The sequence below is a fragment of the Columba livia genome, chromosome 20 (assembly GCF_036013475.1).
Source record: "Columba livia isolate bColLiv1 breed racing homer chromosome 20, bColLiv1.pat.W.v2, whole genome shotgun sequence".
Classification (NCBI taxonomy): Eukaryota; Metazoa; Chordata; class Aves; order Columbiformes; family Columbidae; genus Columba; species Columba livia.
In genome coordinates this window covers 9597889-9619786 of record NC_088621.1, presented here as the reverse complement: position 1 = coordinate 9619786, position 21898 = coordinate 9597889, and the positions used below count along the sequence as shown (strand labels likewise).

Genomic DNA, 21898 nt, shown 5'->3' with positions numbered 1-21898 from the left:
GAAAGCAACATTTCAATCACTCTTAGAAGAGAAGAGCGGTGACAATTTCTCAAAGCTGCTGCTCTGCAGAGTATAAATGTCTCCTGTAGTGATGTTTTTTCACCTAAGCTCTACTGATGCATTGATTCTGTGCGTCTTATTTCTAACCTACTGTTCACGTGAAAAGCAAATTTTGGCCACAAAAGCAGGGCCAGAAATCGCGTTTGAGCTGCCTACCCTGTCAGCTGCATCTCCACAACTCATCAACGCCAGCGTGTCCCTGCGACCTGCACATCAACTTTCAGATTAGCACACGTTTTTATGGCCCATCTAAACCTCTCTCAAGGGGTTTAAAATGAAAACACTGACACATCAGCCCTCGCTGCAGAGCAGGAGTGCCAAATGCAGTATCCGCGCAAAAGGAAAGATGTAATCTTTGAGCATGTCTACTAGTGATGTACAAGGAAGGGTCAAATGAGGAGCAACAGCAGGAAGAAATCAAATAGAAAAATCTGTAATACCTGCCAACGCTGACTTTTAACTGGCTTGGCTGGGCTGGCAGGTACAGCAGCAAAGAGGAGGATGAAGGCAGGCATGCTAATCTGATTAACGGGTGATTAAAGGACACGGATTGAGAAAGGCAGAGGGTGAAGGGTTAACAAATACCACACTCAGAACAGCAGAAGGGAGGACGCCGTCTGCCTTGATGATGAAATAAGTGTAGTTTTGACAGATCTGGGTCTGCTGTGCTTAACCTCTCCTGCAAGGAGATTTCGAGCTGATTTGCTCTGTCAGAAGAAATCGCTCCTGCTGCCGAGCGCGTCCCCGGCACACGCCGGTTTAGCCGGCAGCAGGGCACAGAACCAGCTTGGAAATCACTTGCTGTGAACTTACGTGTGTCTTCAGTGCTTTATGGCTTTCCCGGAGTTGTCTTCTAAACACAGATGAGTTGCGAAGCGAGGCCATACAAACAGAGGTGAAAAAAGGACTGGGAGACGCGTCTCTTCTCAGCAAGCTCAAATGGAGCATCCAGCCTATGGCATTTACCCAAACTCCCACTGCAGGAGTGAAACTTCAGCAGGATGAATCACTCCAAGCGCCCAAGTCTTTCTTCTCATTATAAAGAATACATATTCCCCTCCAGGACTACTCAGCGAGGAAGGGAAGAGGGGACCCTTCAAGTAAGAAGCCCAGAGCTGCAGCAGCATCGCATGGACGCAACCAAGGATGTCTGAGCTGGCACCACTTTTGTGCGCACAGTAAAACCAGATGGAAATAGGTGGGGTGGAAAAGACTCTAATAAACTGAGTAGAGATTAACATTCAAGAGTCCTCTCCTCACCTTCAGCCAAATTCAGGTCTAGGTTTTTGAGAACTGAGGCTGGATGTGGCCAAGAGCCAGTGCTGGGTGGAGAGGAGAAACCTGTAGTGCTGCTGTCCCAGATGTGGTGACATCTGGAGTTAGAGCCACTGTCTCTAAATTTCATAGCCCCCAGTGGACTTCTAATCTACTAATTAATCCAGGAACTTGTTGCTTAAGTGAACTTTTAGCAGCAGCCAAGTGCCCACATACACGGTGAAGAGGCATTTTCTTTGGTGTTTTCAAACTCTGGGCTCCCCTCAGTACATGTCCCAGCGGAAGGGCCCAAGAAAGGGAGTGGAGCATCTCCCGTGTGAGGAAAGGCTGAGGGAGCTGGGGCTCTGGAGCTGGACAAGAGGAGACTGAGGGGGGACTCATTCATGGGGATCAGTATGGAAAGGGGGAGTGTCAGGAGGATGGAGCCAGGCTCTTCTGGTGACAACCAGTGACAGGACAAGGGGCAATGGGTACAAACTGGAACACAGGAGGTTCCACTGAAAGATGAGAAGAAACTTGTTCCCGGTGAGGGTGTCAGAGCCTGGCCCAGGCTGCCCAGGGGGTTGTGGAGTCTCCTTCTGTGCAGACATTCCAACCCGCCTGGACACCTTCCTGTGTAACCTCATCTGGGTGTTCCTGCTCCATGGGGGGATTGCACTGGATGAGCTTTCCAGGGCCCTTCCAATCCCTGACATCCTGGGATTCTGTGTGAAGAAAAAGCAACTCTGTTTGCTCGCCCTCTGTCATTTCTGATTTTGCAGCTTTCCCACGTCCTCCTCCACTATCCAGGCTCCAGATGCCCTCTCTGCTTAGCACTCCCAAAGCACGAGCCCTTTCCACCCTCCATTACCCCTCTGCCCTCCTCTGAACCATTTCCAACTCAAAACCATTCTTGAGACAGAGGTCCCGGAGCTGCACAGCACAGTTGGGGTGTGGGAGCCACTGCAACATCCTGGCTTTCATTCTCAGCTCTTTTCCTGATAAATCCTGTGTTTTCCTTGCTGCTGACACAGAGATGATGTTTTCCAAAGCTGCCCACGACAAGTCACTCTGATACTCTCCCAGTTCCCACACAGAGGACAGAGTTTCAGAAAGCAAAGGATGGGCATGGGCAGAGAAACAAGAGGGGAACATATCACCCTCCATCAAAGCGGGGTCAACCACACCAACGTCTCTCCATGTAAAGCACCAAACGCCTCTGCAGCAACGCGAACAGAAAAACCTGCACGTGTGTTTACTTCTGAGAGCCCAGACCCTTCCAGGTGATTATCAAGAGCATTTGTACAATGGGCTTTTCATGCTCTTCAGTTGACATTATCAGATATTCTTTACAGTCTATTCTATTTACATGATACACATTCGCCAAGAGCTAAACGCTTTCAATGAGAATAGTCTACTACACGCTGCTCATTCAGAATACAGTTCTCTTTTTTCCTTTACAGCGATGCTTTCCAGTAATGAAAGCAGCCGATCCCAAAATGCCCCAGGACTTATTCGTAAGTGGAATTGAAATATGGAAATCCAGGAGAAAAAAGAAAGAAAATCTCATTTGCACTTCTTGAGATGTGCTCTAAAGCCAGAAAAAGTCGGCAGAAGTAAAATCATTCCCTCAGTGCAACGCCCAGAGATCTTCAGCCTCGGGCCAGGCCTCCTGCAGCTATAAAAGAATATTTCTCTTCTCCCTTGTGAGAGTCGGTCTGAAGATGGAGCAGTATTTGCCTGACCATCGCCATCAAGAACCTAGAGAACCGAGGCCCTGACGGACAGAACGCATGGACAATGATTTGGAGAAAGGCCCGAGGAGCAGCACTGTGTTGCACTGTTTCTCCGATATGGGGGGCTGCTGCTGACAATGGCTGTTGTGTGGACTTTACCTGCTGCTTCAGCCAAACCAGCCCCAGCCTCCTGAAAGCTGCTGTCATGAGGGTCTGTTCAACCCAGGGACAAGAGCTGCTGTCCAGAAGATGTGTTCTCACCTGCAGCCTCAGTCACACGTGTCCCCACCCACTCCCCCAAACAATGGCCAACGAAAAGGAGCACGGCCAGAAGCTCGCCAAGGGTCCTGAGGTCACCCAATGGACCAGAGAAAGACCCCTGAATGCTGGACACGTAAGCGTTGGCAAAAGAAAGTGCGACTCTTTCGAGCCTGCACAGTACGAGCCTGGGTTGCGAAATTAAGGCGGAGACTGGCCTAAAGCAATGGGAGCGAGGGGGGTGAAGAAGCATACAAGGTGACTCCAGAATGGACACTGATTGAAGATCTTCCCGCCAGAGGATCCCGAACCACGACGGAGGACCGGCCGGACTCCATGGGACCGGAGACCAGAGGGAGCTCCTGGAACTGGATGGTGAGAAATGCAACCTCATTTCTCATCTTTACTTTTACTTTTCCCCATTTCTTTTCCCTTTTCTTTTTCTTACTCCCTCTATCACGTGCCGCTTTATGGGCAAATTAATAAAGTAACACTGCTTGATTGAATTATAACCCCTTGGCATTTTGGTCGCCTTAATTTTGCGCTCTGAGATCAAGGTAAAAGAACCATCACGAGTCCATCACCAAATGGGCCGTGACATCCCTCCATAAACCCGCATGAATTTACACCAGCAGGATAAGTACAACTGCACCCAAGCTGTAGGAGATGTAACTATTCATTTACCTGCAGTTCAAATAATGTACCTAAGGTGTGTAGTTCCCGTGTGCTACTTCAAATGTCGCTATAAAACAAGGAGTTTTATGAATATCTGTTGTTGAGTTAATCGTCGATTTATTTCTGGAGCCTGCGTATTGGAAGTCAGATCAACTTTAGCAGAAAACGGGAGAGAGATACAATTTTATGAGAAGATAAAAAAATAGGTTTATGGTATATTACCATTATAGTTCCTCCTTCATATGTTTCAATGTCTAAAAAATTTAAAGCACTCTCTGTATTTTCCTCCCTTCTCCATAGCAATGATTGCCTTTAGATATATATATACCAGTTACAGCAATATAACGGAAAATGATGATATGCCATAGGTGTTTTATTATGCATTCAGTTTTTTAGGACTTGGATTCTAACTGCATCACAGAAGCCTGGTCAGTAAAGCCGAGAGAACTTCTGCAAAGACAGCAAAACTCAACGTTTCCCATTTCGTATCACATTTTCCAAAGCACGGAATGTATCTCCCTCTTAAAAGTTACGGGTCTTCTAAATTTGATACCAATAAACACATTTTTTGCCTTTACGCATGTCACAGAAAGAGCCCAGCAAATCCATTCAACACGCAGATGGCTCCGCCATGAACAGTGTCCCCACACCAAGTGAAATCAGAGCAGCCCAGGCAAATGCTTCCCCAGGGGGCTCAGTTTTTAGGTAGATAGTTTTCAGTTTTATTGTTCTGAAAGACGCTGGGAAGTGGGGAGCGATTCGGTGCCTAAGTGTCCCTCGCAAAAAATGAAATACAGTCGCTGTAAATGTTTTTAAATACAAGGGAGATTTTAGAAACAAGAGGCACTTTCCAGCTGAAATGGAAGCAGAATAAATGGAATAAAAAGCTCCCTGGCCTGCTGGGTAAATCCACACCAAGAGCAGCAGCTTTTGGAGGCAGGGAGGACAAGAATGAGATGGACTCACCTGCCCCATCTCCCACCCCATCGACAGATGGTTTTGTTGGGGTCACAGGACACCCCATCCCTTCCTCCTGTCCCCCCGCGCACCATGGGGACACAGCTCCACGTCACCAGGTCATCACCCCAACCACACACCACAAGAGCAGAATCGGCCTCTCAAAGAGGCTTCAAAATGTACCAAATCCAAACTCCTTTTTCTGGGCTCTCACCTCATTTGAGCAAACCAAAAAGCTCTCCAGAAATCCTCCTCCATGAGCGGCTCCTTGCACTGTGACCGCAGCCAACGCCAGATGTAGTTTCAGTTGCTGTTAAGCTTATACATTAGGAAAAAAAAAAAATTAAATGGCAGTTTCAGCCGAGGTAACGATCCTGTTACTGTTCTTGAGTGTTCTCCTTGTATCATACAAATGATAATCCCTGAACAACTGTTTGCTCTTGTAATATGATCGAAATAGACAACATTAACTCTTGTAAAAATCAGACAAAAGACATGACAAGACACTCTTCTGTGCATTTGACAAAAGCAGCAGAGGATGTAAATGAACGGTTTTGAAAGGCTTTCAAAATGGTTCACTTGGCTGATTTTGGACTGCCAGCAAAAATGACCATGAATCCACCTTGCTCAGAAAAGTCTGTGTGCTGTTCCTGCGGCTCGCACACAGCTGAGCAGCCCAGACCTCCTGTGATCAAACAGCTTTGGTTTCTAAGTAATTTTTGAGTCTTTGGTATTTTGAAGCTTTTGCTCCATGGCCTTAGAAGCACACGGAGATGCATCTTCAGGCAATGTGGGGGTCCTGCAAGGAGACATGAGGGTTCAGCAAACCCTTGGCCGCAGGTCAAGTCCAACTAGAATAGATACGGTGAGAGAGGATATACGTGCTTGTTACCAAAGGAACACAGCGGGGAAGTGATGCCACTGCTCTGACAGGATGGTGTGGGATGAAAGGGCTGGCAAGGAGCAAGGCTGGGTAGCAAGAAGAGATAGTGACCCATCGCCAAGAAAAGATGGTGACCCATCATCAAGAAGAGGTGGTGACCCATCGCCAAGAAAAGATAGTAACCTATCATCAAGAAGAGGTGGTGACCCATCACCATGAAGAGCTGGTGAGCCATCATCAAGCAGAGCTGGTGAGCCATCACCAAGAGGAGCTGGTGACCCATCGCCAAGAAGAGCTGGTGACCCATCGCCGTGGCACATCAACAGCCTAAATCCTGGCAGCGGTTCCTCCCTGTCCGGGCAGAAGAAATGCAAGAGAACTACTGAAGACTTGGTGGCTTTGATGAGCTTGGACTAGAAATGTGTTTGCAACCACAGGCTGTGAAGGGGGTTGGTACAGACAAAGCGGCTGGTCACCCTTTTGGGTGCTCCAGCAAAATCTGCTCCTTGCTCATGGCTTTGGGTAGGGCTGGAAGGAGCCCCTGGTGGGAGCAGAAGGGTTTGGGGGCTGTCAGGGTGCCAGAGCTGGCTGTAATATCAGAAAACTCTGCATGTTTTTTTCCAGCTCTGGTTTTGTCAAATTGTGTTGAATGGAGACGTCTGTGCTGGCCGTAAGAGCAGGGACAGAGGAGGCCCCGGGGCAGGCAGCGGGTGTCATCTCCTGGGACTCTCCCCACACTGGAGATGCCACTGGAGCGAGCGCAGATAAGGAGAAAACAAAGTTGCCAACATCCTTGCTCACAAGCAGTGAGATATTATGGGATGTGGAGGTGGCTGAGCAGCAACCAGAACTACAGGAATGTGTTTTTTTTATGTTCGCAGCCAAAGCCCATGCTCCCGATCCTGGAAAAATCCAATAAGAAACCTGAGCTTTTTGCGAACCCACACTGATTTTCAAGTATAAATGGGCAAAGCTAAGGTTTTGAATATAAAACAGATGTAAAATCTGTACCTTTATATCATTTTAAACAAAAAAAAACCCCAGGAAGGAGAAAGGCAACATTTTATTTCTGAGTGCAGTAACTCTACAGCTGCAAAGCCAACCGAATCAGACCAAACAGAGGGTGACAGTCAAGGCTCAGGTTTGGGTTTAGATTTACCCTCCTGGAGTTCACAGCTGCTTGGAGGGGACTGGGATGGGGACAACGTGTCCTGCCAGCACAGGGGACCCAAGGACAATCCCAGGGGAAAGCGCCAACCTGGGGATGTGGAACAATTCTCTCCATCCAGAGCTCCAGGGACAAAATGGGCAGGGAAAGGGGCACAGGGAGCACTCGGGGTTAATACAGACATGTCTGTGCTACCAGACCCTGTAAGGAAAGGAGATGATCCACAGTCACCTGCCTTTGCTGGGCGGACAGACATCTCTGGATGGAAAGACCAGATAGTAAGGAGTTTATTTCCACTCACAATGTGTTTGCCAGCAATGTTAGTGCCAGTTCTTAAACATTAAAGGTTATGGTCCTTCCCCACAGTCCTGGCTCATCGTTTCATATCCAGCTTAGACCCTTTGTTTGGAAAGCAAACAAAAACCAGCCTCAGAAGCAATTATAAAAACCACCGATATGCCTTCAGGACAATCAATACTTAGCAACAAATAAACTAAAAGAGAAACCGAAAGCAGACTGCTGAGCTGAACAGGGCAGCAATGAGACCATCAGGTGCAGACCAGTACCAGCTCGCGGGGTCAGGGAGATGTGCAGGACCGGGATGTGCAAAATGCTGGCAAAGACATGAAGCGTTTCAGAGCGGAGGTACCAGGAGCATCCCCGGTGCCGCTGCCCGTGAACAAGGCAGCTGCGTCCCCACCTGGGCAAGGGTGACAACACCGGGGACCATCCTCCTCCTAAAGCGAGAGCTTAGTTATCTATTGCTTTGGGTATTTCTATCATCTTGGCTCTTGCAATACACCTAAACCTCCTATTTTACATATTAAGTTAGATATATATAGTCCAAATGTGAATTTATATCTAATTGTCTCTCTCCATTTAACTCGGTTGCTTTGACAGAATTGAAGCACCTTCTGCAAAAATAAACGCGGGTTCTTGGTGCCCGAGGCAGACCTAGACAGTTATCTCCTCTATGAGATTACATATGAATTCTTCATTATAAGCTGCATTATTCGCAGCGGTTTCTGCAGCGCTAGGAATTGCTGATTCTTTTTCTCTTTTCAGTGCTGGCACTGAGCTTCGAGGCACAGATCTGATATTAAGGCACTGCAGTCAGCACAAAGCAGTATTTCTTAATAAAGTAAAAACGCAAAGAAAAAAAGGGTGATCTTGGCTTGATTGATGCTACTTCATTTGCATATGCCCACTAGCAGCACCTTGGTTAATTAATACCTATTTTGTGCCTGTAGATGAATGTGAAAGAATGTGTTTGTTATTGAAGCTTCAGGTATAAATTTATTCAATGAACAGGTTAGTTTACTTCCCGGTGTCTTCTCTCAGTATTTTCTGTGTAAATAAGACATAATAACTCTCTAGAAGGTGGTGACACATGACAAAATCCAAGAAGGATGCACTTGTATTTTAAAGCTAGATGAATTAATTAGCTCATAAAATGGCAGAACCGTTTGGAGGGGGCAAAGCTGAGAAACAGCACCTTCTTCCAGTACAGAAAATTGTTTTGAAAATATTAACCCTTATGGCTCAGTTCAGCTTCAGAGGCCTCATTCCAGAAAGGCACTTAAGAAGCACTTCAATGTGAGCAGGTGCAATGGTGCCACAGGAATTAAGGGGACTGCCCAGGTGCCGGGAGGTTAAGTGCTTTGCTGGATCACAGCCTGCGCAGCCAAAGGTGGAATTCCATTTCATTCTCTGCTCTGCCTTCGCCAGCCTCCTGCTTCAAACCAGCTCAGGGATGCTGAAAATACTGCTAAAATCCCCTGTGCAGAAACCCCCCTAATATATACTTTAGTTCCGTCATATCTAAAACCTTAGTGGCCAAGTTTTTAGGCAAAGCCAAGGAAGTTTTTGGTCAACCGCCTGAACTCTCACAGAATCTGAGGGAAGGATTCTTCTGGGAGGTTAATACCAGAACGAGGAGGTGTCGAGGTCAAGCTGTGATATTTTCCCCTTGCCCTGGGACTCGTGGAAAACCCCTGAAGTCAAAGAGATGACTGAAAACCATGTGCATGTTCTTGGGGTTAATTACTGTTTCTGCATTATGGCAGTGGTGCATCACGGCGATCGGATCACCTATGAGGCAACAGTCTTGCTATTAATAACAAATGCACCACGGGGAAGCCAGAGTTTGCTGCTGTGATAGAACCCGCTTTACAGGGAGCTCTGACTGTGAACGCTGCTCAAAACGAGCCCCACAGCGCAGCCCCTCGCCAGCCTCACCGAGCATCACAAGGACACCCTGGACTGAAGGATAAATGCAACCGGAACCATAAATCACACCTGGTTATTTCCACTGTTACTCCCAATGATGGAGAGGGCAAGTGTCAAGTGATGTCACATCAAGGGACACTCGGTGCCAGGCTCCTACTGGTCACAAAAGAGATGTTCTGGAAGGGCTGAAGGAGGTAAATGATTAGTTCCCACTGAATTTTACTGGGAATTTTCTCCTCCTTGCCACTCCGCAGCAGTCACTCAAGTCTGCTGGTACTGAAAAACCTGGGGAACAGGTGAGCCAACTAATTTGAGAAGACAACCAACCAAACTGATACCATTATAGTCCAAAGACATCACCACCTTTTCTAAACGCACAAGACAAGGCGATTCTGACCCCAATAAAGCTTCACATATACAAGAGCTATCTGAATATGGTAAACCAAGCAAAGTGAGCTCAAGTGTGATTTAGACCACAAGCAGCCATGGGCTGGACATCGAGTCTTCCACAAAGCTTCAGAGCCGGGCACGATGCTGCAGCAAGTGTTAAAACACCTACTAAGTATTTTACAACTGCTGTGTACTCACTGTGTGCTGGAGCTTGTGACAGCACAATGGAGAACAATGCTCAGGAACACCGAGGAGGGGAAGGACAGGAGGCAGGTGACTGGCATCCAAACACGCTGGACGCAGTTTCTTGGAGGAAGGGGTGACTGTAACATGGCACAATCCATCAAAAGTGCCCAAAAGCTGACACAAGAGAAAGTGCTACAAAGCAATCCCAAAGAGCGGGATACTGATGTGCAAAGGGTTCGGATGTTCAAGAGTCCAGCAGGTGCAGCAAAACTGGGATACTGGAAGAGCACGGGCGAGAGGCAGGAGAGAAAGGGAGTGAAGCTGGGATTGCTACAGGGATGGGACAGCACCTGGTCATTAATACTATTATTATCACTGCTATAATCTTCTGCTGACTCAGCAGAGCTGGGCTGGACACACACAGTCTGTTTCTTGCCATCAGCTGCCTTTTAACTGCGCTTTGTATGGGGAAGAGTTCAGGTGGAAAAGAAATATGGCTTAAAGAGTTCTCAGAGCCGAGACTGTGACTGCAGCGGGGTCTTTTGGAAAACAGAGGGTTTGTTTGTAAAAACGACCCGAAATTCCTTGAGAGAGGATGACTGCAAAGCCTTACAGAGACACTAAACACGCTAAAAGGTGGTTAGGAATTTATAACTACAAGCTTTTCAGTTGAAAAATCACAGCAGTGTAACAGGACTGATTATGTCTTCACCAGGAACAACCCTCATGCCTAGGAGAAATCTGTAGGGAATGAAGACAGAGCCTTATCCCTGAAAAAAACCCAAAGCTCAGGGATTACGAGACAGGACACCCCGAGGTCTGAAGCTGCCGACCCAGCCCGAGTCACCGGAGACACAGATAAAATCAACTTTGTGGCTCTGGGTGAGCAAGGAAGAGATCGGAGTGTCCCACAGCCCCAGCAAGTGCGTCACAAGACAGTCTTCTCATAAGAAAGGACAGATTAAAAGACAGAAAAATAACCTTGCCTGTGCACTCATGATGAACAGGGAGCTTTCTGAAAGCTTTATGAATATAATGGGATGAAAAAAACCTCAGTCCTCATCTCAGTTTATTACAAGATTCATTTATTGGTGCGTAATTTCACGTTAAATTTTCTCTTGGCATTTCCCAGGCGTGCTTTTTGTAAGGAGACAAAGTTCAGTTTGGCTTGGAGTTGGTTTTTAGGAAGACGCAAGCCTGTTTTTTGTTTTATAGGGTAATTTATATCCCAGACATCGCAGGCACATGCACAGAGTAAATGGGCTGCTGCTCACCTTGTATAGTGACGACTGAAAGCAGAAAGCAAATTTCAGAGAATTATTGTTTCAGAGACCCAGAAATACTTTAAAGGACAGTTGTCCTTCAGGGAGCGATGCTATAAAACCAGCTTTCAGGGGCCTAACTCTGCCACATCTCAGCAATTCCTGATTGAATTGCAGCCACAAGGCACTGGGAGAGCCGGGATGGCTCTGGCTCATGCATCATCCCCATGTTAACAAGAGCTCAGAGCTGGAGACGTGACTGTGGCCTGGGGGACACAGGGGTGTCCCAGGGCTGCTTCCACTCTGCAGGACCCAGAGGGCTCATAAAGAAGCAAGGCAACGTGCCTTGCAGCACAGAGGAGAGTATGCCAGCTGAAATGGTCCAGGAATCCATCTTCACAGAATCCCGGAATGTCAGGGGCTGGAAGGGACCTTGAAAGCTCATCCAGTTAGGCTCCAGTTTCTAAAACCCATTGGTGAAAAGTGTAAATGAACCAAACTTTGCTTTAATCTCTGTGAACCTGCATGGCCACTTGCCCTTGCTGTCCACAGACCCTTTAGCTGTGCAGATGCTGTGGCTGCTGTGCACATCTGGCGCTCTCCACACCTGGTTTTTCCACCCAGGTGACCAGTGTGGACTCCAGCGAGTTAAACCAACGCCTGGCGGATCCTCAGCCATCGTTTGTCAGGGACACCGATCCTGTGAAATACCAGTAAACAGCTGACACCTGCCAGAGTTTCAAGTGAAGATACGGCGCGGCTGAGTCTTAAAATGGATTTCTTCACTCGCCAGTGAATCACAAGCGCGACACGCGGCCTATGGCACAGCAAGAGTTATCATCTTCCCCTGCAAAGACCATCAGTGTCTTCCCAGCATAAAAATCAACTTGTCAGTGAAAACAACAGAATCCAGTGGGGTGAAAATAGCAGAACCTTCCCCCGGCTCTACCTGTCCCCATCCGTCAGCAGGCAGGGATGACACATCATTTTCTATCAAGAGGAAAGAGCAGACCGGGAGCTCTGCGGCTGCTGAGATTTCCCTTCGCTGGCAATAAACCCAGCAGAGCCGCTCTGCACCTCCCAATGCAGAGGTTACAGCCTGTTTAGAAAATAAGCAAAATACGGCTCCATTTCCATGGAGGCGGTTGTGATGAAAAGCATTTTACCAGTTTGGAAAACTACACCAGAGATTCCTATAAAGCATCTTCAAGCACCTACAGTAAATACTGAGCTGACAAGTAAAATGCCAAACATAGGATCTGAATTCGTACTTGTACTGACTTCTGCTCTTAAAATAAATGCAGGCAGTGATTGGATATTGTTCAGTGCTGTAAATGTTTCTCCAACCACACAACAATCACTCTGAAGAGCAAAATCAAGTCCTCTAGCAGGGATGCAGGTACAAATAAACAGTCTGTGGCTGCACACGAAGGCAACATATTACTGGTGTATCGCTGTTTCTAAAGCTGTAAGAGCTTTTCCAAGGTCAGTCCTATTCTGCCTCTTATTTTGTCCCAAGTTAACTTGTTTTTTTTTTTTTATTTGGAAACAGCCTCAAAGAAAAAAAAAAGCCCCAGTTTCTAAGTGGATTCTGGCTCAGTCCTGCAGATCAGGCTGGGCTGACCATAACTCCAGTGCCTGTTAGATAAAACTTACCCCAAGCTTTGGTGGTTCCCCTGTTACTTTTACCAAGGTTTAGTCCCCAACTTTTCAAACAGGGTCTTGCTCTAACTCCAACTTTTCTTTCCCTGATGGGTGAGCCCAAAGTTTCGTCCCCTTCCCCTCCTGCCCACAGCCCCACTCGAGCATCCCCTGACTCGCACTGACTTTGGCAGCTTCGTGGAGACTCCAGTTCCTCTGTGTAAGTTCTCGGAAATGTCGAAAAAGCAGGTGTTTGAACCGTACACCCTCCCCAGATACGCAACTGGTATCTGGTAATTTTAATCCCGAACATTCAACTAGTCAGAGATATTTTCTCTCCTTCTGTGCAACCAGAAATGTGTGTCAGCCCACGCGCTGACACCTCCAGCAACCAACCACAAAATAAAGCCTGGAAGGTGTCTCACAGCAAACCCTATCTTCATCACTAATTCAGTCTCAGCAAACCTAGGTGCAAATCATGAAAAAATCATAGAATCGTAAAATCATTTTTGTTGGAAAAGACCCTCGAGATCAAGTCCAGCCATAACCCAGCCCTGGCACTGCCCCATGTCCTGAGAACCTCATGTCCGTCTGTCCAACCCTCCAGGGATGGTGACTCCAGCACTGCCCTGGGCAGCCTGTTCCAATGCCCCACAGCCCTTTGGGGAAGAAATTGTTCCCCACATCCAACCTCACCCTCCCCTGGCGCAACTTGAGGCCATTTCCTCTGTTCCTGGCGCTTGTTCCTGGGGAGCAGAGCCCGACCCCCCTGGCTCCAAGCTCCTTTCAGGCAGTTCAGAGATCAGAAGGTCTCCCCTCAGCTCCTGTTCTCCAGCTGAACCCCCAGCTCCCTCAGCCGCTCCATCACACTTGTGCTCCAGCCCCTCACCAGCTTCATCACCTGCACATAACAAGAAACTTGATTCAAACCTAACTACTGCATCTCAGTGAACCCTCATGAGCCCAATAAAGCCTCATGAATAAATTACATGCTTTTCAGCTTCCTATTATTCAAAGTGATCAAAAAAAACAGTGTTAAGAACGCATCATCACAGATCCCCTGTGTCCCACCAGCCTCGGCACACACGGCACAGCGTGACAGTCACCGGTGGAATTCACACTGGAATTCAGGCCCAGGCGCTGGTGGGCAGGGCGGTTAAAGGAATTTCAGGTGTTACCAACCATCGGCTGCCAATGTCTGCACCCAGACTTTGAGATATGAATCAGAAGAACTGGGAGAGAGACAGACGTTTGAAGACAACCACACAAAGAGTCCTGGCAAAACATCTGCAGTGACAGCAGTAACACACGTCACAGCGCCGAAACGTGGCACCTGATATTAGACACCTGTGCGTTTGGTTGGTATCATGAATTCCATCCTCACTAGGGAGATTTTTACCTTTTGATGAGACGCACTATTTAGATATTAAGTTCATGCACATAGAAACCCAGCCAAATGCCCATCCAGCAATGGTATTTCTGTGCTCCCCATTACGCCTGTGTCCACCACTCTCCATTTTAGAGAGGTGCACCATGGTGTATAAAGACACAGGGTATCGGAGCCGGTGTTCGCACTCGGGCTGGGAAAACAAGTCTGTGCTAGCGTTTGTTTGGGGTAAAAAGAGAGGAAAAGAAATCTAAACATCCTCCTCATGGCTCATAGTCCTGCCGTGCCGTCCTTCCTCTGCTCCCATCCCAGGAGGGCATCTTCCACCTCTCCCAAGGCTGGATACAGGCTGCTCATCCCCCGCATGTCATCTCAGACCCGACAAAGCTACAGATGTTGAAAGAACCGCTTGCTCTAAATACCATCCCTGCATTCTTCTTATAATGTTATGGGAAATGCGTGCATGAAGAGAAGAATTTGATTTCCTGAATGCAGAAAGAACCAAGCTCCCTTGTGGAATCTAAATATACCTACTTGATTGGTTTTCTTTCTTTCTGCCTGACCCTCTCAACATTTCAGCATGTGAATAAATGTACTCATAGAAACAAAACGGGCTCCTTCATGGATACAACACACGCAGGAGATTTGTGCCATTAAAACGCTATTTAATCTATTTTAAGGGTTTCTGAAAGACTGAAGGGTGCACAAGCACGGTACCCGCCGGGAGAGCATCAATGTCACAGCGGTACAACCGGGTTACTCCTGCGCCCAAGTGGCTGCAAGACTGGAGTCTGGTTATTAAAGAAAACACCGCTACCGACAACATGTTCAATACCCTCGTTGTAGCCATTGGGTTTTCAAAGCTGTGTATTCCCAGCCCCTACAGCTGCGCCCACACAGCGGCACCAGAAACCTCATCTGTTGAATCTAGATGACAAATCCGGGGAAAAAAAACCCCTGGGCTATTAAAAAGGACACGCTGTTTTCCTCTGGAAATAGTTTTAAAAGACCCGTCTCAAACTTCAGATGATTTAACATTCATAGTAAAACATAGCCTGAGTCAGTCATTAAACCTCAAAGGGATCCCTGGATTGTGCTTTTCTTAATGAATTCAATAATCGATTTTTACTACACAAATAAGGTGTGGGATGGATCAGCTAATAAGCATTCTCAGTTAATTGCTTTCTTCAGGTGACAATCTGTACAAATGATACCATCAAAGTAGTAATAATATCCTTATTGATTAATTTAATCTCTAAAAGACAACCCAAATAAGTTTAATTAGCAACGCGTGACAGAAGCACACAATTCTTTGGAAACAACCTTGCAACCCATCCCAGGCTTTAAAATCAAAGCAACGGTCCTGCAATAGCCTTTTGCGTCTTCACTCAAATTGACACGTGCAACTTTATGGAGCATCTTTAGTGCATGTCTGTGACTAATCATGAACACCCAGGAAACTTTCCCTGCAGAGAAGTGAGACACGCAGCAGACACAGCCTTCCCACTTGGTCACACAGCCACCAAAACAGAGGGCCACAAAGAGTTTTAAAATAAAACAAAAAATTTCAACAGAAGGAGCAGAGATGGTCAGACAAGCCAAAATTCACACATAGAACTGATGGGGACCCAGAGCAGCGTCAACACTTCCAAGCCCTGGAAAGTGGACACTAACTTAATAAAATCACAAAATCCCAGAATGTCAGGGGTTGAAGGGCCCTGGAAAGCTCATCCAGTGCAATCCCCCCATGGAGCAGGAACACCCAGATGAGGTTACACAGGAAGGTGTCCAGGCGGGTTGGAATGTCTGCACAGAAGGAGACTCCACAACCCCCCTGGGCAGCCTGGGCCAGGCTCTGCCACCCTCACCAGGAAGAAGTTTCTTCTCATATTTAAGTGGAATCTCCAGTGTTCCAGTTTGTACCCATTACCCCTTGTCCTGTCACTGGTTGTCACCAGAAGAGCCTGGCTCCATCCTCCTGACACTCCCCCTTTCCATATTGATCCCCATGAATGAGTGACCCCTCAGTCTCCTCTTGTCCAGCTCCAGAGCCCCAGCTCCCTCAGCCTTTCCTCACACGGGAGATGCTCCACTCCCTCCAGCATCTTGGTGGCTGCGCTGGACTCTCTCCAGCAGTTCCCTGTCCTGCTGGAACTGAGGGGCCACAGCTGGACACAATATTCCAGGTGTGGTCTCCCCAGGGCAGAGCAGAGGGGCAGGAGAACCTCTCTGACCTACTGACCACCCCCTTCTAACCCACCCCAGGTACCATTGGCCTTCCTGGCCACAAGGGCCCAGTGCTGGCTCATGGTCACCCTGCTGTCCCCAGGACCCCCAGGTCCCTTTCCCCTACACTGCTCTCCAACAGCTCGTTCCCCAACTTATACTGGAACCTGGGGTTGTTCCTGCAAAAAATAAAAAAAAAAAATCAAAGCAGTATTCGGTACAGCAAAGGGCTAAAAGACTTAGCGCAAAGCTTGTTTAAAGAGAGCAGGTTATTTGTTCTGGGCCTGGGGAAGGGCTGTGGGTCCCCAGCACCTGTGTGTTCCTCAGGACGGGCAGCGGACGATTGTCCTCCTGGCTCATACAGAGAGAGCAGTTGTGAGATGTCTCCACATCTGGCCCAGCAGCTCCACCAGCATCGTCTGGTCCCCAGCCAGGCGCCAGGATGAGATTTCCACAAACAGTCTGCTGGGGGCAGTTATGAACGCAGGGCCACATCAAATGTTTGGTCCTTGTTCCTGTCAACACGGTAAGAAAGACCTGGTGCTGCTGGAATTCAATTGCAAGGCACACTTTGAGAGGGAAAGAACTAAAAAAGGCATGTTGAAAACCACTTGGTTGAAATATTAGGCTAAACTGCCTTGCTTAGCAAACTCTTCTCCGCTCTCTGCCAAGAAAAGGGGAATTAGACTCAGTTCTGCCTGGGGAAGTGAAGCACTGGACATCGGGAACAATAAGAGAAAATACAGTAACAGAGAACAGCGTGTTTCCCTTGTCAGGGCCAAAGCTGCCCCGCCAGCACAACAGGAATTTGCCTGGGGCAGCAACGTGGTTAATGGACTTACTACGATTATCTGAGCATCCCGGGGATGCTTGGAATCTTGCAGCGTATTAATATAACACAGCTCTTACGCACTATAAGGCCTTAGCCTTTCTAGGTTAGGACAGCCCAACCTTCTCACCTACTGATTTCATTTTGTTATTCAGTTTACCTGCATTTAATTTTGCCAAAATTAACTTGTGCTTTTGCCTGAAACACTGTGAGTTTTCCATGTCCCTCCGATAGCCTCAGCTGGTTTACAATGTCATTTTGGTTCTTTGAGCATTTTTGGTAATGCAAGAGGAGAATGTTAAAAAAAATGCCATGGGATTCTCAGACAGATGATAGTATTTGCATAATCAAAAGGAAAATACATATTTTCTGTACTTATTTTCATCAAAAAGTCACTGAAATAAGCAAGGAACTGCCCAATTACTTTTCCAGCTCTAGCTACGTAAGACACTTGCACAGAGAGCAATTGGCAGAGCTCAGGAATCTTTGAATATCTACATTCTACAAGGTGGATTTCCTAAGTATTCTGGCTCTCAAAACCACCAATATTTTTAAAACCTTGACCAGAACACACAGTATACGAGTGGGCGAACCTCTGGGTTAGAAATGCAAGTCTGGAAAGTCACTTGGGGAAGACAGCGATGATTGTTTTTCCAAAAGGATGTGTATTAAATAGCCTTTCTATAAAGTTCAGCATGTGGAAAAGAAGAGGACATATGCTCATCACTTGGTCCCTGAGACATCCACCTTATTTTTCCTGTTAGGAAGCCAATCTTGCATGAAATCCCCCAAAACCCCAGCAGGCGGGTTGAATTACTAATTGTGTGAAGACTAGTTCCACAATGATATTGTTAAATATCCCACAAACACACAAATAAGGCCGGCCACAAGAGAAGCCTGGCTGAGAGCGGGATCTCTCTAGACCCCAGAAATGCGCTGCATGATGATGTGCAATAATTACTTCACATGCAGAAGAGCTATACGGCATCTTTAAAGCCCTTAATTTCTACTCCCTTGTTTAAGTGAGATTATTGCTCCCTGTAGCCAACAACAACAGATTTTTTTAAGTTTCTCCTGATTTGCCAGCAAAGCAAATATCCTCTGGTAAATCCACAAGCTGAGCAATGATTTTTCAATTTTACAGCAGCACGGTCAATTCAATTTTCCAGTTCCAAGTCTCAAGCCTCTCCCTCTCACTTTGTTAACGTACAAGTGCTGTGCTCTAAAACGTGCCTGCAAGAATCTCCACGGACTTCGCCATCCCGAGTTGCGTCTGAACATTGAATTCATTGCTTATGAATCACTTCACTGTATGTAAACACTTGAATCACTAAGCCACATCCAATATTGTACGTAGTAATCAAGCAATGTTGTCACGGTGGATTCTGTAACAACGAATATCTGTGCGGATGCTCTAAAAATACAACTATTCACGTTTCACCTTAAAAAGCAAATTCAAAAGTCCCACGAACTTGCCTAAGACTGTTCACATCACTAAAGTGGCACTATATTTTTTCTCATATTTAACATACCTATAACTTAATGGTGTAACAACATGCCCAGGGCCTGGATGTGTTGACAAGCCATTTCAACTCAGTTTTTTGCATCAGGTCAGACCAATAAGCAACCAAGGAACTAAAAAATGCATTCACCCCTAAAAACAAGTAATTTTCCCCTTTAAAGTTAAATTCAAATGCTATAAAACACACCAGCGCTCAGTTCCCCTGAAGCCTTCTAATAACTGTTCATGCCAATTTGTTAAAGTGTTGCTTTGGGTTCCCTAAATACTGTTCAGATGCAATTTTTCTCACAAATGTGTCACAAACCTTGATGCCGAGCTCTATGTTCTCCCCTCCGTACACGTCCATCCCGGGATCGAGAAGCCCAATTTCTCCGAAGAACTTTCTGTGCACAACGAACGAGCAACCGATCATTGCCGGCGTCCTGGACAAAAAGAAAACCAACAGAAATGCGCAATTATTGACGTTTTCCAATGTTTAATGGACTGAGGGCTCGTTGCTGCGAAGTTACCTCAGAGACTTTGCAGCGATGAGCGAGTTCTGTGCCTTTGAAGATATTCTTTACCACTGCAATGACATTGTCTAAAATGTAAATTCATTTCACTGTGTGGACTGGAGAAAGAGTTCGCCTGGGATTAAATTACTTCAAAGCCTTCAGGTCTTGGCTTGGTGCATCTATGGGCACAAATTCTTGGGGTTTCAAATCCCCGTTTGTGAAGGAAATACAATAATGGTGTTTCCTTTCTCTTATTTTCCCCTAGCATGTAACAGAGAAGACTTCAAGACGGACAGCAGTTTTTACGGTGCCTTGTGAAACGAGGTTTCAGATTGGGATGATGACAAACGAGTCGTTATCAACTACCAACAGCGAGGTAAATCACACACTTGAAAAAGCAAATTCTGTAAAAACTCAGCCGCTTGCAGAAACATCGGCCCAGTTCCACCAACATCGACAGGGCTCTGGCTTAGAGATTAAGTCACGTTCATCCTGTGCCCTGGAGCTAAGAGCAGCTCAGCTGCAGCTCCGCGGGGCCACCACCTACAGTGTCCGCTCAGGAAAACAACCGAGAAAAACGAGAGCAGTCCTAACAACACTGACATCAACAGAATAGCAGAAAAACTGAGCGGAAACTTAGTGTCAAGGGTAAATTTATAATAACCGGGCAATTTCAAGGATGTAATAGATGGCTGGGTTTGCTAATGACCCCGGCTGCCATGGGCACACGCACCGCCCCTCCCTCCTTCCCCAGCTGGACCAGATCTCCATCTGATGTGAGCATGCTGCTCTGGTTCACACAACCTGAGATTGTGTTTGGGGGTATTTTTTGAGTGATTAAACACTTGTGACCCCTCTCTATAAAATTGCACTTTGCCACAGAGCATGGCACTGGAAAAAAACATATCATAATGCTCTTGCTGCTTGGGGATACACAAACCTGTTGCGGTTATGGTATGTGGAAAGTTTACCCCCTGGGATATTTTCTGTACTAAAATAGAAATATAAAAACTGTTCTTCCCTTTAACTTGCCTTGATTTGAATCCATGCTGTAAAGAAAAAACAAACAAGGATCCGCTTAGAGGGATCAGCACAGAGGAGACAACGCAGCTCCTCACCTGCGACTAGAGGACACTGGGGAAGCCTTGAAGGGTGTAACACCAGCGGCAGCCTGTGAATCTGGAAATCTCATCACACTGGTCAGAGGTGGAAATTCTCCAGAGGGAAACTGGCCTTGAGGTAGAAACGGGGTAACAGGATCATGTATTTGCATCCAGTTTGGGCTCCCCAGTGCAAGAAGGACAAGGAATTACTGGACAGAGTCCAGCGGAGGAACACAGAGATGCTGAGGGGTCTGGAGCATCTTTGTGATGAGGAGACACTGAGAGAGCTGGGGCTGTTGAGCTGGAGAAGAGAAGCTGAGAGGGATCTGATCCATGGATCAATAGCTCAGGGTGGGTGTCAGAGGATGGAGCAGACTCTGTTCAGTGGTGCCCAACGCCAGGGTGAGGGGCAACGGGCACAGACTGAAACACAGGAGGCTCCATGTGAACATGAGCAGAAACTTGTTTGCTGGGAGGTGCCAGAGCCTGGCCCAGGCTGCCCAGAGCGGGTGTGGAGTCTCCTTCTCTGAGACATTCCAACCGCCTGGAGCCACCTGTGTGATCTGCTCTGTGACCCTGCGTGAGCAGGGCTGGGCTGGGGATCTGCAGAGCTCCTGCAGCCCAACCAGCCTGGGGTTCTGGGATTTTAGCGTCAGCTGCCAAGTCCTGGCTCAAAGCACATTTCATTGTCCGCGTTGTCGAGTGTGTTCAAGGCTGAACTAACCAGTCACGGCTCAAAGAGGAGGAAAACACCCTCGAATATAAGCAGACACGGTGTACAGACAGCAAGGGTCAGACCCACGCTCAACCTCTCCATCCACACCACACGAAATATTCGTATCAGCCAGAAGAACATCTGGGGTCCCCGAGACACCCTGGGCTCAGCGCCACCAACAGCGGCCAAACGAACCCTTGTGAAACCCCGAGCTCCTGGGATGACGAGTTCTAGCCACCTAAGTATTATTATTTATAGACATTTCAGTACTTCAAATAGACTGGTAGAAGAGCTGAACAGTGCTGCCATATTAAATTAGTTACAAATTGAATCCATCAGTGGGCTTTTTCAATAGATTTCTTCCCTGACAGCCAGCTCGGCCTTCCTTCCAATAAGCACTATAATGTTTCATGCTTTGCTGCCACTCTAGTACTTAAGATTTCAATTCTCTTGCTTTATTTGTAGCAAGTTAACTGCCATTAGCAGAAACAATTCTTTCTGAAATGATAACCACATTACAGATGCCAAATCTAATAGCTCCATTATCCCAGATTACCTCCTGGAATTAAATAGAAGGGTAAGTTGTTGTGGTTTTATGTGGAGCGTGAACAAGCCAGTTCATCTGCTCCACTGGGAATAGGTGTGGGGGAACACGGGAACCTCCGACTTCACTCAGAACCTGCTGGTTCTGTGAAGGGCACTCAAGAGATCACTTAAAGCCAGGTGAGAGCTTCAGACAAACAGAACTGCATTTCTGGCCCAACAGTTTGGGTGACTGGGAACTCCCCACCAGATAAACAGGAGTTTCTGAACTGGAAACCGCACACGGTAGCTGTAGCCCAATAAAGCTTTTTTCATTATTATTTTGCAACATGACTTTATAGACCGCAGAGTCAACGATCCCCTCCAAAACGCCCTTGGAA

At 47.0% G+C, this 21898-nt stretch overlaps 1 protein-coding gene across 3 annotated transcripts in view; it reads right to left on the bottom strand.

Annotated features, from left to right (window-relative positions):
• The window catches only part of GALNT17 (polypeptide N-acetylgalactosaminyltransferase 17), a 215109-nt gene that overhangs the window by 54155 nt on the left and 139056 nt on the right, over nucleotides 1–21898 (bottom strand). For all 3 annotated transcript variants that reach the window (XM_065037207.1, XM_005511603.4, XM_065037208.1), the window contains one exon: nucleotides 18968–19085. In XM_065037207.1, the coding sequence (XP_064893279.1) occupies nucleotides 18968–19085 (118 nt within the window). The remainder of the gene's footprint in view (nucleotides 1–18967; nucleotides 19086–21898) is intronic.